Source organism: Orcinus orca, chromosome 14 (genome assembly GCF_937001465.1).
Source record: "Orcinus orca chromosome 14, mOrcOrc1.1, whole genome shotgun sequence".
Lineage (NCBI taxonomy): Eukaryota > Metazoa > Chordata > Mammalia > Artiodactyla > Delphinidae > Orcinus > Orcinus orca.
The window spans coordinates 63,934,320-63,951,205 of record NC_064572.1 but is presented as its reverse complement, the minus strand read 5'-3'; the positions used below and the strand labels follow the sequence as shown (position 1 = coordinate 63,951,205).

The window sequence follows — 16,886 nt, the reverse complement described above, 5'->3', positions numbered from 1 at the left end:
TGAATTATTTCATAGTTATTATTTGACTCCCTACCAAAAAAGTGCTCTTTGTTGATTGGTTGGAATGGATAGGGAACATCATGATTCCACATTCCAGCGGACCTGGACCTGTGCCGATAGGTTCAGGCAGGCTTCTTCATCTGATGACCTTTTTCTCTTGCTTGTATACAATTTCTGCTGCTTTCACTGACACGGGTTACTGCAAATTATGTGGTGGTGATGATGGTAAAGCAACTACAGGGGAGAAAGATGGATTTGTATGACAAAGGGCTTTACCCTCTGCTTCCCACTTTTGCCTTTTATTACCAGAAAGAAGAGTTTATTTCTCTAACAAGGTTTTGTTCCTGATGTCTGTTCGGGCTGGTTTCAAGCAATTTGGCAAATAAATACACAAAGTGGTTACCAGGCTGCCCCGTGATTCTCCACTGTTCACCTGACATGAACCTGGTTTCTTGTCCTGGGCAAATGGCTGTTTACCAGATGGCTCTAAACACATGAATTCCAAACCCCTCTGTTTGCTGCCCACTTGAGTGTGCCACAAACTCGTGCAAGGGGATGTTGAAGAGGAATGTGCATAATGAATGAGAGTGCAGGCATCTGCACACACTCTACACATGTTCCATATAATATTTGCACACGCTTGTAAAAACCTCATGTGCAGAAACTAGTTACTACAAAGTCCAAGCTGCATTTAATGGTCCATCTTTGCAGAACTTTTCCACATTCCCATGACACTTGTATTAAGGAGTCTGGGGAAGAAACACAACCCAGTTTGCTCAGACAGGCTTGGCAGTGGGAGATGGTGTCTCTATAAATGGGGATGAATCATCTGTCCCTATGCTTTGCTTGGGACCTGGTAGCTCTAGGACCCCTATGTGGTGTAGGACAGGCTGCTGGGATGTACCTTGTGCAAGGGGCTTAGTCCCCACCAGAGAGCATGGTGTCTGGCAAAGTCTTCTTTCTTCTTAAGGCTCACTCTGTGCCATGGGACTGACCTGTGGTTTCTAACCTTTTTTCCTCCTGCCAGTTTGTAGAGGGAATCTTTAACTATTTGTGTATTTCTTTTATCAGCTGCCTGTGAGAGCCAACTATTTCTCTGTAGTCTCTGAACTGTAGTAGACTGCTCTGGAGCTATGTTTTTCCATTGCCACACTTACCCTCTAATACAGAAATGTAGGTATCCTCTGTGAGGATCTAGGAATTTAATCAGTACATTAGCATCCTTTCCTAAATGGCTTTATTCCTTTCACTTAAAAATGGCCCTTTTGGGCTTCGCTGGTGGCGCAGTGGTTAGGAATCTGCCTGCCAATGCAGGGGACATGGGTTCAAGCCCTGGCCCAGGAAGATCCCACATGCTGCACCACAACTACTGAGCCTGAGCTCTAGAGCCCGCAAGCCACAACTACTGAGCCCACGTGCCACAACTACTGAAGCCTGCGTGCCTAGAGCCTGTGCTCTGCAACAAGAGAAGCCATGACAATGAGAAGCCCATGCACTGCAACGAGGAGTAGCCCCCACTCACTGCAACTGGAGAAAGCCCGTGCACAGCAATGAAGACCCAACACAGCCAAAAAAAAAAAAAGGCCCTTTTGCTCTAGTAGGACAAGGGAATGGGGCTTCCCTGGGTTCACTCTTTTCCTTTCTCTATCACACCCTAACTGATCTATTGGGAAAGAGGTGTGTATGGAGGTCCTGGAACCTTGAAACTTATCACTTAAACTTCAGATCAGTGAGGACACAGAATGAAAAAATTATTTCATCTGGGTGGAAGGTTTCTTTTTGCCCTTCCCCACCCCTCAATCATTGCATTTTCGTTGCTCTGCCTACCCACAAGAAGTATAGGTAGCCAGTAATTCAAGCCTTAAGCATTCTCTATTTATTTATTTATTTAGGCCGCACCACGGGCAACTTGCAGGATAGTTCCCTGACCAGTGATTGAACCCAGGGCCATGGTAGTGAAAGCGCTGAGTCCTAACCACTGGACCGCCAGGGAAGTCCCAAGCATCCTCCATTTAAAAGTGATATTTAATTGGTCTTTTATTCTGACTTTCTTTTAGAAAGTCCAAAGAAGATTAGGTCACCACAAAACTCAATCACTCTAGTTTTCTAAAGGTAGCCTAAGGGTAGGTAGTTTTTTTTTTTTTTTTTCTTTTTTTTTTTTTAACATCTTTATTGGAGTATAATTGCTTTACAATGGTATGTTAGTTTCAGCTTCACAACAAAATGAATCAGTTATATATACACATATATTCCCATATCTCTTCCCGCTTGCGTCTCCCTCCCTCCCACCCTCCCTATCCCACCCCTCCAGGCGGTCACAAAGCACCGAGCTGATCTCCCTGTGCTATGCGGCTGCTTCCCACTAGCTAACTGCCCTACGTTTGGTAGTGTATATATGTCCATGCCTCTTTATCGCTTTGTCACAGTTTACCCTTCCCCCTCCCCACAGCCTCAAGTCCATTCTCTAGTAAGTCTGTGTCTTTATTCCTGTTTCACCCCTAGGTTTTTCGTGACATTTTTTTTTTTTTAAATTCCATATATATGTGTTAGCATACGGTATTTGTCTCTCTCTTTCTGACTTACTTCACTCTGTATGACAGACTCTAGGTCCATCCACCTCATTACAAATAGCTCAATTTCGTCTCTTTTTATGGCTGAGTAATATTCCATTGTATATATGTGCCACATCTTCTTTATCCATTCATCCGATGATGGACACTTAGGTTGTTTCCATCTCTGGGCTATTGTAAATAGAGCTGCAATGAACATTTTGGTACATGACTCTTTTTGAATTATGGTTTTCTCAGGGTATATGCCCAGTAGTGGGATTGCTGGGTCATATGGTAGTTCTATTTGTAGCTTTTTAAGGAACCTCCATACTGTTCTCCACAGTGGCTGTATCAATTTACATTCCCACCAACAGTGTAAGAGGGTTCCCTTTTCTCCACACCCTCTCCAGCATTTATTGTTTCTAGATTTTTTGATGATGGCCATTCTGACTGGTGTGAGATGATATCTCATTGTAGTTTTGATTTGCATTTCTCTAATGATTAGTGATGTTGAGCATTCTTTCATGTGTTTGTTGGCACTCTGTATATCTTCTTTGGAGAAATGTCTATTTAGGTCTTCTGCCCATTTTTGGATTGGGTTGTTTGTTCTTTTGTTATTAAGGTGCATGAGCTGCTTATAAATTTTGGAGATTAATCCTTTGTCAGTTGCTTCATTTGCAAATATTTTCTCCCATTCTGAGGGTTGTCTTTTGGTCTTCTTTATGGTTTCCTTTGCTGCGCAAAAGCTTTTAAGTTTCATTAGGTCCCATTTGTTTACTTTTGTTTTTATTTCCATTTCTCTAGGAGGTGGGTCAAAAAGGACCTTGCTGTGATTTATGTCATAGAGTGTTCTGCCTATGTTTTCCTCTAAGAGTTTGATAGTTTCTGGCCTTACATTTAGGTCTTTAATCCATTTTGAGCTTATTTTTGTGTATGGTGTTAGGGAGTGATCTAATCTCATACTTTTACATGTAGCTGTCCAGTTTTCCCAGCACCACTTATTGAATAGGCTGTCCTTTCTCCACTGTACATTTCTGCCTCCTTTGTCAAAGATAAGGTGACCATATGTGCGTGGGTTTATCTCTGGGCTTTCTATCCTGTTCCATTGATCTATCTGTCTGTTTTTGTGCCAGTACCATACCGTCTTGATAACTGTAGCTTTGTAGTATAGTCTGAAGTCTGGGAGCCTGATTCCTCCAGTTCCTTCTTTCGTTCTCAAGATTGCTTTGGCTATTCGGGGTCTTTTGTGTTTCCATACAAATTGCAAAATTTTTTGTTCTAGTTCTGTGAAAAATGCCAGTGGTAGTTTGATAGGGATTGCATTGAATCTATAGATTGCTTTGGGTAGTAGAGTCATTTTCACAATGTTGATTCTTCCAATCCAAGAACATGGTATATCTCTCCATCTATTTGTATCATCTTTAATTTCTTTCATCAGTGTCTTATAATTTTCGGGTAGGTAGTTTTGAAGGAGGTGAGTGAGGTATAGACTTAACCTTGCAGGTTATTGCTAAATTGGGGATTGGTCAGCCTCTCCGGAGTTTGAAGTTGAATTTTCATACTATATCTTCTTTTTTTTTTTTTTTGAGGAGGTTTCTTCTTTTTTAAAATAATTAATTAATTAATTTTTGGCTTCTTTGCTGCGTGCGGGCTTTCTCTTGTTGCGGTGAGCGGGGGCTACTCTTCGTTGTGGTGCGTGGGCTTCTCATTGCAGTGGCTTCTCTTGTTTCAGAGCACGGGCTCTAGGCATGTGGGCTTCAGTAGTAGCGGTACACGGGCTCAGTAGTTGTGGCTTGTGGGCTCTAGAGTGCAGGCTCAGTAGTTGTGGCGCACAGGCTTAGCGGCTCTGCGGCACGTGGGATCTTCCCAGACCAGGGCTCGAACCCGTGTCCCCTGCATTGGCAGGCAGATTCTTAACCACTGCCCCACCAAGGAAGTCCCTTCATGCTATATCTTGATGGTCCTTAAATTTTGTTTTCCATCTCTGCAGTCAGATGCCCTGGATGCAGCTAGAGGGTGATTCTCTGTACATATCCCAGGCTAATTTCATCCTGGCCTATCAGTTCCGCCCAGATGGTGCCAGCTTGAACCGGAGGCCCCTGGGAGTCTTTGCTGGGCATGATGAGGACGTTTGCCACTTCGTGCTGGCCAACTCGCATATTATCAGTGCAGGAGGGTAAGTGCTGCAGGCTTCTCCTTCCTTCCTCCTCCTCAGTATTCTTCAGAGACCTTCTGCCTGCCTCTGACTTTTCTGTCTCAACTCCAAAGGGATGAGTAGGGAGACTAGAAGGAGGGGTAATTTTTTTTCCATTTAAAGCAGGTACTTCATAGGGTTAGCTGGAGAAGGAAAACAGGAAGAGCCTTTAATGAAAAGTGAAACTGGTTTTGATACTCTCAAGTGGGAAATTTGTTTTATCTCTCAGCTCTCTGTTCAGCCTCAAGTATACTGAAGAAGTAAAGGTATCTAGAAACTCAGCACCTTATTGGGCTGAACTGTCTAAAGCTTAGCAAATTTGGAAGTCATTGGAGACTCCAGCTGTTTCTGTAGACTTGTTCTTTTCCTACAGAGAGAATAACTGGCTCTTGGGGGTTGGCTTCTTATTTCTCTTGTAGAGATGGGAAGATTGGCATTCATAAGATTCATAGCACCTTCACTGTCAAGTACTCAGCCCATGAACAGGAGGTGAACTGTGTGGATTGCAAAGGGGGCATCATTGTGAGTGGCTCCAGAGACAGGACGGCCAAGGTGAGGTGGTCTCCCCCTTACATACTGTTATTTCCTACTGTCTATAGGGAGTGGGGTGGGAGAGGGTGGATAGGACCTTGAGTCTCAGGATTGGCTGAGGGCACTGAGTTGGGGCAGTGGGGGAAACGACACAATAAAGAACTCACTTATGTGCCTCTGGCATGCAGCTTGCCATGCCAGGCTATGTCCCTGCCAGCTGGCCTGGGAAAGGAGTGGACAGTGGCTGGGAAGCTTGCCACTCACTTGAAATGTGGCGTGAACTCAAAAACAGAGGGCCTGGCCAGCTTTTCCTCCCTGAGCTGAGTTTTCTCAAGTTTGTGGGTTGAGTTCTAACCCCAATATTTTATTTTAAAATCTCCCTCCTTTTGCTCACTCTCTGTTTGAGAAGGTTAATTTTTTACCACCTTGTTTATAAGCAATCGGGCTGATAATTAAAATGTGTTTTTACTGCTTCTCTGGAGAGTGATGTGGTCAGTAAGCAGTGGAAAGACGACTAGAGGAGGGCATTGTTTGTTGTGTCATTGCCAAGTTGCCTGGTCTAAAGTCAGACATCTGCCAAGGCCCAACAGAATGAGACTGATAAAGTAGTGTAACCCCTGCTTTATGGACTCAGCTCCTCCACGTCTGGGTCAAATAGGCTTTCACCCATGAGGCAGAGAAGAACTTTCTCCATCCCTGTGTCCAGTAGCCCTTGCCAGGACCCACACATGCCTGATCCTTTGAGACTGCTGTGGGAACTTTGCTGATAATTCAGCTGATGGTGCAGGAAGCTCGATAGGTTCTTGCTTGTGTGTTTCCCAGCATCTGGAGACTCCACAGTGCTAATAGGAGCAAAATGCTTGACCATGTCAGCAAATGGGACTCTAGGACACATGGGGAGGGGACTCAGGAGAGAGAAGTTGCAATCTTTACTAACTTTTCTGGCTCCATGTTCCCTCTAGTGATTACACCTTCATGTGAAAATGTTGCTAATTTATGTAAAAAGAAGGACTAAATACGTTCCTTTGTATTTATGGAAGTTTCTCCTCCCTTTGCTAATTTTTTCCTTACACTTTGTATTTTGTCAGAGAGACGTGTGCATCAGCACAGGGAGCCTGAGAAAAATTCAGAAAACCTTCTTCTTCTTTTTTTTAATTTAAAACAACAGAAATTTATTACCTCCCAGTTCTGGAGGCCAGAAGTCTAAAATCAAGGTTTCTTCTTTTTAATTAATTTTTACTGGAGTATAGTTGCTTTACAATATTGCGTTAAGTTTCTGCTATACAGCAAAGTGAATCAGCTATACGTATACACATATCCCCTCTTTTTTAGATTTCCTACCTATTTAGGTCACCACAGAGCATTGAGTAGAGTTCCCTGTGCTATATAGTAGGTTCTCATTAGTTATCTATTTTATACATAGTAGTGTATATATGTCAATCCCAATCTCCCAATTCATCTCACCCCAGAAAATCTTTTGAACCAACATGGAAACTGAATTTCCTATCTCTTGCTTCCGAAGCCCCCACCCCATACTTACTTCAGGTTTCTGATTGGTCATTGTCTCTGTACCATTCCTTGTAAAGAGACCAACCTTAACTTGCTATACTGCTCAGAAGTCAATTTGCACAGAAACCTTTTGTGCATGTGGGACCTACATATTCTCATCTCATTCTAGCATTTTCTTGTCACAGCTTCAAGCTTCCCCGTGAAGCCTTCAGTGACATCTCTTCTATCCATTTCTCTGTGGTATGACACCCAGAGCAGTGTACAGCTAAGCTTTATGACCACAGGTAGCAATTCAGGGCTATAGACTGCTTACAGGTGAAGATTGACAGCAATTTTATTTAGGATATTGGGTTAGTTTCATGTTTTAAGTATAATTATTTACTGGTTTAGAGTTTTGAAGCATTAAAATCGGTACTTTCTAATTCTAAAATTGTCACTGCAGTAGATCCTATTCCTTTTGAGGATTTCTTTTTAGTCAGTGACAGAATTCTCCCCCCTGGTTCTTCAACTCCAGGAAGCTAGTCAGCTGTTTTGCGATTTCCCAGTGACCTCCAGGCCAGCTCATCTTTTTGGCTTTCTGGATGCTGCTTCAGTTCCCTCCTTCTATTGTTGTCTTTGCATTTAGCCGTCTTCATCTTCCTGGACCATTTTCACATTACCCACGTTTAGTCTTTTATAACTGACTTTCCATTTCTTTTTGGTGGCATCTGTAATTCTCCAGCTGCTTGTACAGGTTTCTAATACCTGAACCTACATAAGAACTTAGTCATGTTTGACTGTAAACATCTATAGCCTGTTTTTTAGGAGTTCCCCAAAATGGACTATGTTTTAGGGAAGAGATTTATTGGGGTGAAGGGAAACAAAACACTTTCTTTGCAAAACTTCTGAGCTAGGAACTGCCCAGAGAGCTTCCTTCCCCTGCCCCCAATCCTAGTTTCAGATTTACTGTGACTTAGCTTGGATTGCCCCTCTGGGCTTTGGTGAGGCTGGCCCCATCCTGAGATGTGATAGGATGGTAGCTTACATTCTTGCTGGGCCTGGGCCAGGTCTGATCATTCCTTCATTTTTTTCCATTTTCTTTATTCTTTCTTTCATTCTGATAAGTGCTTACTGTATGTGAGGCTTCAAAGGGGAAAAAGATACAGCCTTTCCTTAAGGGGAGTTGAGACTGCATGCACTAGCTATGAGCTATGAAGCTATGAAGCTATGAAGCTGGTTGGAAGTGGTCAGGACTATGAAGTTTAAGGCTCTAGGGAAAGGGCCAGAAAGTTTGGAGGATGGAGAGATCACATTTGACTTGGAAGGGGAGATTTTATGAAGGAGGGAACATTTGAACTGTTTTTTTTTTTTTCTTTTAGGTGTTTTTCAGTGCATAGGTTTGCTTTTTTTGTTTTATAATAACATAGAATGTAACCAGGCACTGTGCTAATAAGCACTTTACATTTATTCATTTCCTCATTCTATCCTTTAGGGTAATTTTTCCCCACATAATTATGGTCATAATATATCTATTTTTTAAATGAATTTTTATTGGAGTATAGTTGATTTACAATGTTGTGTTAGTTCCTGCTGTACAGCAAAGTGAATCAGTTATACATATACATACATCCACTCTTTTTTAGATTCTGTTCCCATATAGATCATTACAGAGTATTGAGTAGAGTTCCCTGTGCTCTACAGTAGGTTTTTATTAGTTATTTATTTTATATATAATAGTGTGTATATGTCAATCTTAATCTCTTAATTTATCCCTCTCCTGCCTTCCCCCTTGGTAACCATAAGTTTGTTTTCTATATCTGTGACTCTATTTCTGTTTTGTAAAGAGGTTCATTTGTACCATTTTTTTAGATTCCACATACAAGAAATATCATATATTTGTCTTTCTCTGTCTGACTTACTTCACTCAGTATGACAACCTCTAGGTCCATCCATGTTGCTGCAAGTGGCATTATTTTGTTCTTTTTTTATGGCTGAGTAATATTCCATTGTATATATGTACCACATCTTTATCAATTCCTCCGTGAACGGATATTTAGGTTGCTTCCATATCCTGGCTATTGTAAATAGTGCCACAATGAACATTGGGGTACATGTATCTTTTAGAATTATGGTTTTCTCTGGATATATGCCCCAGGAGTGGGATTGCTGGATCATATGGTAGTTCCATTTTTAGTTTTCTAAGGAACCTCCATACTGTTCTGCATAGTGGCTGTACCAATTTACATTCCCACCAACAGTGTAGGAGGGTTCCCTTTTCTCCACACCCCTTCCAGCATTTATTGTTTGTAGATATTTTTGATGATGGTCATTCTGACCTGTGTGAGGTGATATCTCATTGTAGTTTTGATTCGCATTCATAATATATCTTATATACCCAATATACCCTGCTGTGTCTACTTTATTTTATAAGGTTTTCCATTTTTATTACAAATTACTTGTGTCATCTTTAATGGCTTCACAATGGACTTACCATAATTTAGTTACTATTTTTCCTATTGGTGGATGTTTGTATCTGTTTCTTTCCTATAGTAATAAGGACCACCATTATTGATGCCTAATGTCTGCCAAATACTGTGCTTCTGTGCTGGGTGCTTTACACTTATCTTCATTTTTCCACACTGCAACCCTAAAAGATAGGCATTATTTCCCATTTTATACATGAGGAAACTGAGGCTAACAAGTTATAAAATATCCCTAACATCAGAGATAAATAAGTAGCAACTAGGGTTCCAACCCAGATTTGTCTAATCCTAAAGCCCATGTATGCTCTTTCTGCTATTGCAGGCTGCAGGGAATATTTTTATCATTTAGGTTTTTCTTCGTTTTAGGATTATTTTCTTAGGATAGAGTCTCAGCAATAGAATTACTGAGTTGAAGGCTTTGGTTATTTTAAGGATCTTGATACATATTGCCAACTGCTGTGTGTGTGTGTGTGTGTGTGTGTGTGTGTGTGGTACGCGGGCCTCTCACTGCTGTGGCCTCTCCAGTTGCAGAGCACAGGCTCCGGACGCACAGGCCCAGCGGCCATGGCTCACGGGCCCAGCCGTTCCGCGGCATGTGGGATCCTCCCGGACCGGGGCACGAACCCATGTCCCCTGCATCAGCAGGTGGACTCTCAACCACTGCGCCACCAGGGAAGCCCGCCAACGGCTTTTTATAAGGACTGTGTAAATGCCCACTCCCACTGAGTTATATCTTCTCCAGGGTTGGGTCTGTTTTGAATTTGATCACTGAGGGTTAAGATGTGATCAGCATACTCATGTTTTGGTGGATGGTGTGCTACTACTGGTGCGGGTCAGGAGGGCCACTTTCCCCAGATCGTGCTTGGGAAATTGGCAGCATGCTTCCAGAGCCACCCCTGGAGACCAGGAACCTTGTTCTGTGGTTTTCACAGTCTGGGGATCCACCAGCCTGTTCAGTGGAGGACACTAGTGAATTCAGGCCTAGAGCTGCCCCCAGAGATTTTGTAATCAGAGTCTCTAGTCACCCACACCAAACAAGAACCTGCCTCCTAGGTAGTTTGCATCAGGGAAAAGACAAACTTCTCTTCCAAGCCAAGGCTGTCTGAAAGAGGACATTAGATGCATCTAGTTACTACCAAAGTGACCTAATCCAGAAGAATGAGCCAGAATCCTGGCATTCCAGGAAAGTTGTGGTGTTTACCTTTGTTTTCTGCCCTTCCTTATTCAGGATCTTCTTGTTAAATTTATTTTCTTTTCCCGATGTTGGGAAAAGTAACTCACACCCTTCTCCCCCTATCATAGACACACAAAATCTAAGAAGCACTTTCTCCTTTTATAGAGAAGAGATATCATGTGATCCTAAGCAGTCAGGACCACCCCCACTCCATCACCTACCCCTTAAACTCAAGGAATGTTTCCTGAAAGTTCTTCCATCTAAGGTCCTGTCTGACTTTTTTGTGTTCCCCTTATAGCACTGCAGGGACCTTGAGAGGTCACTGATCCATCTGGCCTCCTCGGGATCCCTCCTTGGCTGCTGTCTGGGGACAGCCCTGTACATTTGAGGTTTCCTCTCTGTTTGGTTAGAGGCTTAGTCCCCTGTGTGTGTCATCTGGGGTAGGGTGAGGTGAGGGGGCCTTGTGCTTAATGGGAGATTTCTAAATGCACTGACCGCTGAGAGGGCTCTGTGAGTGTTGATTAGAGTTAAGCCCAGAGTGGCTGCTAATGTACATTCCTGACTGATAGGGACCAGATAATGTGCTCCAAGCAATATTTTTAACCAGTAGGAGATATGGAAGCTTAAAAGAGTTAAGCTTTTCTGCTACTTTTGGTGACACTAGGTGCTAAATTCCCTGCTGACATGAATAGCACTGGATTCTGGGCATTATCAACAAACAAACAACAACACACCACCTTCCCACTTTGAAGTCCTCTTCTTCCATTTTTCCTTCCCTTGGATCTTTCTTTTTACTCCTCTCTCTCTAATTCTAATCTAATTCTACCTCTGTCCTCTCATACTGGGCCTTGATCTTCCTCCCTCTCCCTACCTCCCCAAAGTAAAATCTTGGTGAGAGACAGGAAAAGGAAAATCCACAAACACGGGGAGGTTACTAAGAGAGGCAAGCCTCACCTGCTCACGCGTCTCAGTCAGGTCTCAGCTGAGGAACGTGGAACTCCTGATTCCCTGGTATACAATTGGCTACTGCGTAAGGGCTCTCAGGTGGACGTGAAAGGGTGGTTAGGACTGGGAGCCAGCGTCTGTTTGGGCGGTAGGCAAGGCAGAAGCTGGAGAGGTCCCTCTGCTGCTACCCTGAGCTCTGTGTGTACAGGATAGAAAGGATTCTCCATTTCCCCACCCACCCTAGGAACAGTGACTCCACCTGGTGCATTTTCCAACCCTCATCCCGATCCCAGGCAACGCCAACGAGAGCATCTCCTCTCCTGTTTCCAGGTATGGCCTTTGGCCTCAGGCCGGCTGGGGCAGTGCTTACACACCATCCAGACTGAAGACCGAGTCTGGTCCATTGCTATCAGCCCATTGCACAGGTAAGGGAGATGTTTTGGTGTATGGTTTTATCCCATGTAATAATGCTTTTATTTTATGAGGTCAGGTGGGCGTCATCAGGAGAGGCTTGGGGCCCATGTCCAGTTGGGCCCTCGTGCAAAGTCAGGTATGTGGAGTAGATTTGTTGACAATTATAGCAGAAGTGCCAATTTTGATGACGGCTTTACCCTACCCTTTGGTCTGACTGGTGTTTCTCTAGTTTTGCCTGTGACTGAATGAGCCTTGCATCCTGAATTCTGCTTTCTAGGCTTTCTTGAACCGAGGCAGGGCCTCTCTCCCCACCAGCAGAGTACATAGACACCCTCTCTGCACCTGCTCTGTCAGGGTGTTTAGTGTCTTCTCCCACTTCCTTCACCCCTCACTCCCCACCAGATGATCAATGGGAAAGCTGTAGGGCTGCTACCCTCCAACATCGGGTTTAAGTCAGTCACTTGTTTTATGAGAGAGTTGATCCCCCCTCTTGGCTCAGCCCCCTTCAGCCTTTTTCTCCTCACCCCAAGGAGCCTGCACCCCTCCTCCTGCCCCTTCCACAACTTTCTTTCAAATTTTTTTCCTCCTAAAGAATTAGAGCCGATTAGCCACGTCATTAATTCTTCAATTTGACGGCTGATATAGCAGGACCTGAAACACATTGCTGACCTCAGAGAATGGAGACCCCGTTCCTTAGCATATTGACGATGGGAGAAGTTAATTAAAATTCCACAGAGCGGAGGTGTCGGCTAACCTATAAACCTGTCGCTGTTCAGAACAAATCATTCTAGCAATCCTAGGAAAAAGGGAAGGAAAGACCAGCAGGGAGTAGAGAGGCCTAAGTGTGTGGGAGCAGAGGGTGGAAAATGGAGCCATTGAGCTCTGGCCCCTCCTCAGTTTCTTCCTAATGCTGCCCCCTTTAAAGCCAGTTAGCCAAGCCTGGGTGTCTGTGGGCTGGATATGTGTAAGGGTGGGAGGTGACAGGTAGGCTGGTGACTTCATCTTGGTGGTTACCTGAGGACTCCCGCTGGCTTCAGGAGACTGGGGTGGCCTGGGGTGAGGTTGGTGGTGGAGGGATGCTCTTAAGGCTGGAGATGGTCCATGTGCTTCCTGCACATGGAATTAGGCTAAAGACACATACAGGCTCTCCCAGCATCCCCATCTTCATATTCCTCTACTCTAGCCACCTCCTCTGGAATGTGTTAGGCTACCTGTTAACAGAATAGAGCGTGGCAGCTGTTGAAGATGATGTCAATAAAAGGTTGAGGACAGTGTCTGCCTTTGTCACTGAGAAGCAGTTTAGATCACAATAAACTGACTTTGGGGCTTTTTTGGCCACAACTTGGAAGCTGGCTTTGAGGAAGGACCTAGCTTCCTAATATTACTAGCACTGCTCTATAACTACTACTGTTACCAGCAGCTAACATTTATTAGTCATATGTTCTATGCTAAGTCCTTGATATGCCCCATCTTTGGTGAAAACCTAGGTCTCATATTTTCTTAACATTCTCCTTAAACGTCTTCTTGGTGTACTTTCTTGCCCCTGGGATGACTCTTTCACTCACTGTTGGCTGGCTGTTTAGCTCCATGACCCACAGTTATTTGAGATGACCTTTTCCCCAAGTCCACAAATGGTGTCTTGGACTGTTTTAAAAAAGTAGTTTGTATTTGGCATTCTGTCATTACACTAAATGACCAGAGTATATGTTGGTGTTCTCTCTGCTTCTTTTTCTCTTACCCCAAAAATATATTGGGATAGGAATCTTTTCATCTTATTAGATCCATTTCTTCTCACTGTGTCAATGAATTTGAACCTTTCAGTAAACTGAACCATTTTCCCAATCTTGGAAGACACTGCCTCCTAGCTGTAGGGTCTGTTCTGGGAAACTGGAGTTCTGCTTTGCCACCAACCAGGAGGGTGGCCTCGGGTAAGTCCTCGGAGCCGTGGTTTCCTCGTCTGTTAAATATGAATACCATTTCTTTCATAGTCCTTACTAGGTCATTGTGAAGATGATGTGAAATAATGCATATGAAAATACTCTACAAAGCTAAAAGGGCTAGAATCTTGTGTCAGCCAGAATCTCTCCCAGCTGGTAAAGCATTTGTTTAGCTGCTTTAGCTGCTCTCACGTCTCCACCCTTCCCTGGGGCTTCTCCTGTCCCTCATGGAGTTACACTGCTCTTTTGCATTCTTCTTGAGGTGGGGACTCAGCAGGAATCTCTTTCCTTTCCTTTTCCCCTGTGGTTTTCCTGCCCTCCGTGGCTGCCTCTGTTCCCTTCCCTGCCACCTTTCTTGTTGAGTGTGGTCGTCAGTGTCACTAATGTGATGTGGCCGTGAACCCCTTGTGAAAAACACGAGAGTGGGTGGCCAGCAGCTGTCCTCCAAGGAGCCTGGACAGTTGGGAGACCTGGCACATCTCAGTCTCTTTCTTCTATTTAAAATAATTTGTCAGAGCTATTCATCGTATTTATCTTTGATGCTGGGACTTATCTGCCTTCTTTTCACATGTGTGTACTTAGAAACTTGTAGCATGAAACATGAAACCTCAAGCCCTAGGCTTAACTTGAGGTGTTCGTGACTGGGAGAAAGCAGGTATTCTGTCCTGTGTCCAAATGTCACCTCTTCTTCCTTTCTTGACCTTGAGTTCTTGGTTTGTAAACACTCTTGGAGGATAATATTTAATACCAGTCATGTGCTTAGAGCCATGTTTAGGTACTCAAAAAACGGAAGGAAAACCAGTAGGCTCCATGGGAAGGTGGCAGGCAAGGACCTTTCCCTCTACCTCCTATGTGCCCTCCAACCCATCTTCTGGCCCCAACACTAATAACTCTGCTTTTAGGATTTATGACTTATAGATGCAGCCTTCCTCCTGTAGAGGAGGCCCAACTGGGAGCTGTTTGGTGAGTGAAAGGACTGGTTGAGATGGAACTGAATTGAGATGCTGGAGGTGGAAGGGCACACGTCTGGGTGTGATTGTGGGTCCTAACTGGTCTCAGGATACGATCTCCTGAGGTCACATAGAGTTCTGAGCACTTTTCCATAAGTATCACAGAAAAGCAGAATTTTTAAAACATGCAGTACATTGTATTGCCATTAAAAGATTATTTCTAGCTGAATAAAGTTAGTAAATACTCAGAGTAAGGAAATGAACTGTTAAAGACTCGATTTCATCCCTTCTATTTTCCATCTCTTTTTTTCTCACTCCCTTTCCTCTGTGCTCCCTGTGTATTGACTGAACACTTGCTGTGGGGTAGCTCTCCTGAGGATCTGATTCAGTGGTGGGGGAAAGATGGGGGCACAACTGTAGTGGTTGCCAGATGATACTGAGTGCCTGAAACTAGTCTGTCTCTGGTTGAGGAAGGGAGAGGGTCATTCCCCTCCTGGCAGAAGGAGAAATTGAGGCTCAGAGAAGGGCACATGTGGGACGGGGCAGAAGAGGCTCAGGTCTCCAGCTTATTGCCACGTGCTGTGGTGCAGAGGGAGGGCCATGAGGCAGGCCTTTACGTCACTGCAATGCCTTCATCCACCAGAATCTTGGACAGTAGCTGTGGCCCTTGAAAGCCTCTGTGGGGATCTGGGAACATTCTCTTTCTGGAGGCCAGAGTTGAGATAGCGAGGGGGAGGGGAGGAAGGCAGTATGTAATCAAGGCCTGGGCTCACTCATGTAGCTGTGAATGCTTACACCATCCCAGGAGTGCCAGTGCACATAGATCTTCGGTTTGCAGGGCCCTTCCAAGCTGGCTGGGGGGTGCCTTGATGTTGAAATGAGTCTGGAGCCCCATTGCCCTGTTTGCCTTGGAGGGGAAGAGAGAGAAGCCCACAGCGCCTCCTTCCTCTGCAGACACCATATTTATTGCCCTCCAAAAAGAAGGAGGTGCTCAGAAGAATCCTTTCCCCATCTCCGAGCAACACTTGAGTGAGTGTGTGTGTGTCAGGAAGGCTTCCCAGGAGCCTTGGGTTTTAATCCCTTCTCTCTTGTTTCTGTCATTAGGGAAACATATGAGTGGTATAGGTGTGGAAACTTTTCTTAGCTGTGTTATTAAATATACAATATAATTTAGTGTAATTTTGCTCACTGTGGTGGCCTGTTTGTTTTGGGGGGGGATTAGTCCAAGTCTGCCTGTAATGTACCGATTCAAATTTGTAAAGTGAGTTGTGGCCTCTGGGGGGTTTTGATGGAGGAGCTGCCCCTTCTTGCTTCATTTCTCCCGGAGGTGAGGGAGAGTCTGGAAGGAAAGCCATCACTGTGTACTGTTTGGTAAGGGGGTGGATTTCTGGGGAGAGTGGGTGTTTGTTCCCAGTGTCTACAGGGTTTACTGTGTGTTGTGTGTGTGGCAGACACATTCACCAGCCTTTTGAAATACGCCCTTCTTTAGTGAAAGGTAATTGCATCTGGAGTTTTCTCTGACAGGTTTGAAAGATTGGAAAAAAGGAGGCAGCCAACTTTTAGTTTAGATTCTTTTGGTTCCCAGTGGTTCAGCAACTCTTTGGCCCTGGGCTTCCTAACTCACTCAGTGCTTTTAGGGGAAGACAAATCAAAAGTAAATGTTGTGCCTCTGAGTTTTGCTTTTTCTAGTTGGTGATAAAGAGCTGGTTCCTGAAGGGGATCCCTAACCTTGATAACCTGAGGAAAGACTCTGATGGATGACTTTGTCATGCTTCACATTGTAGCTGCTCATCCTGATGGTTTGGCCCACAGCTGTCAAGATCTGTCTCTTCTCCCTTCCCAGGGTCAGGGGCTTGTCTAGGGAAAGGACACCTTCTCTAGGCGAGGAGTGGCTCAGTGTCCCCTGTTGCCAGGCTGAAGACCACACTAGAGGGAGTCTCCTGCGTGTGGTGGCCCTAGATAAGAGAGTCTGAGGTACAAAGACAGCATGGAAGGACCAGAGGCTGGCATGGCTGGAAGGGGCTGCATGATGCCTGGAGAAAGAAGGAAGCTCTGCGTGATGCTAGGTGGGCCCACTGGTCCAGCCTAAAATGACCTAAGATTGGAAAGAGATCAGTGTAGAGATATAACTGAATCAGAGTCTGGTTCTGCTGAATCTCAGGGCAGCGCCCGCCACCCTAGAGTTCATTGCTGGTGCTAAGCCAAGCCTCTCCGGCCGACA

The 16,886-nt window shown here is 44.5% G+C and overlaps 1 protein-coding gene across 6 annotated transcripts in view; it reads left to right on the top strand.

Moving 5' to 3' along the window:
• The window catches only part of FBXW4 (F-box and WD repeat domain containing 4), an 83,206-nt gene that overhangs the window by 17,212 nt on the left and 49,108 nt on the right, over window positions 1-16,886 (top strand). For 5 of the 6 annotated variants that reach the window (XR_004482647.2, XR_004482646.2, XR_007471264.1 and 2 more), the window contains exons 3-5: window positions 4,540-4,725; window positions 5,163-5,295; window positions 11,695-11,789. Coding sequence is in view for 3 of the 6 variants with exons in the window: in XM_049696934.1 (XP_049552891.1) it covers window positions 4,540-4,725; window positions 5,163-5,295; window positions 11,695-11,789 (414 nt within the window). In the remaining 3 variants the exon portion in view is untranslated. The remainder of the gene's footprint in view (window positions 1-4,539; window positions 4,726-5,162; window positions 5,296-11,694; window positions 11,790-16,886) is intronic. The other variant, XM_033425826.2, reaches the window with a different exon arrangement.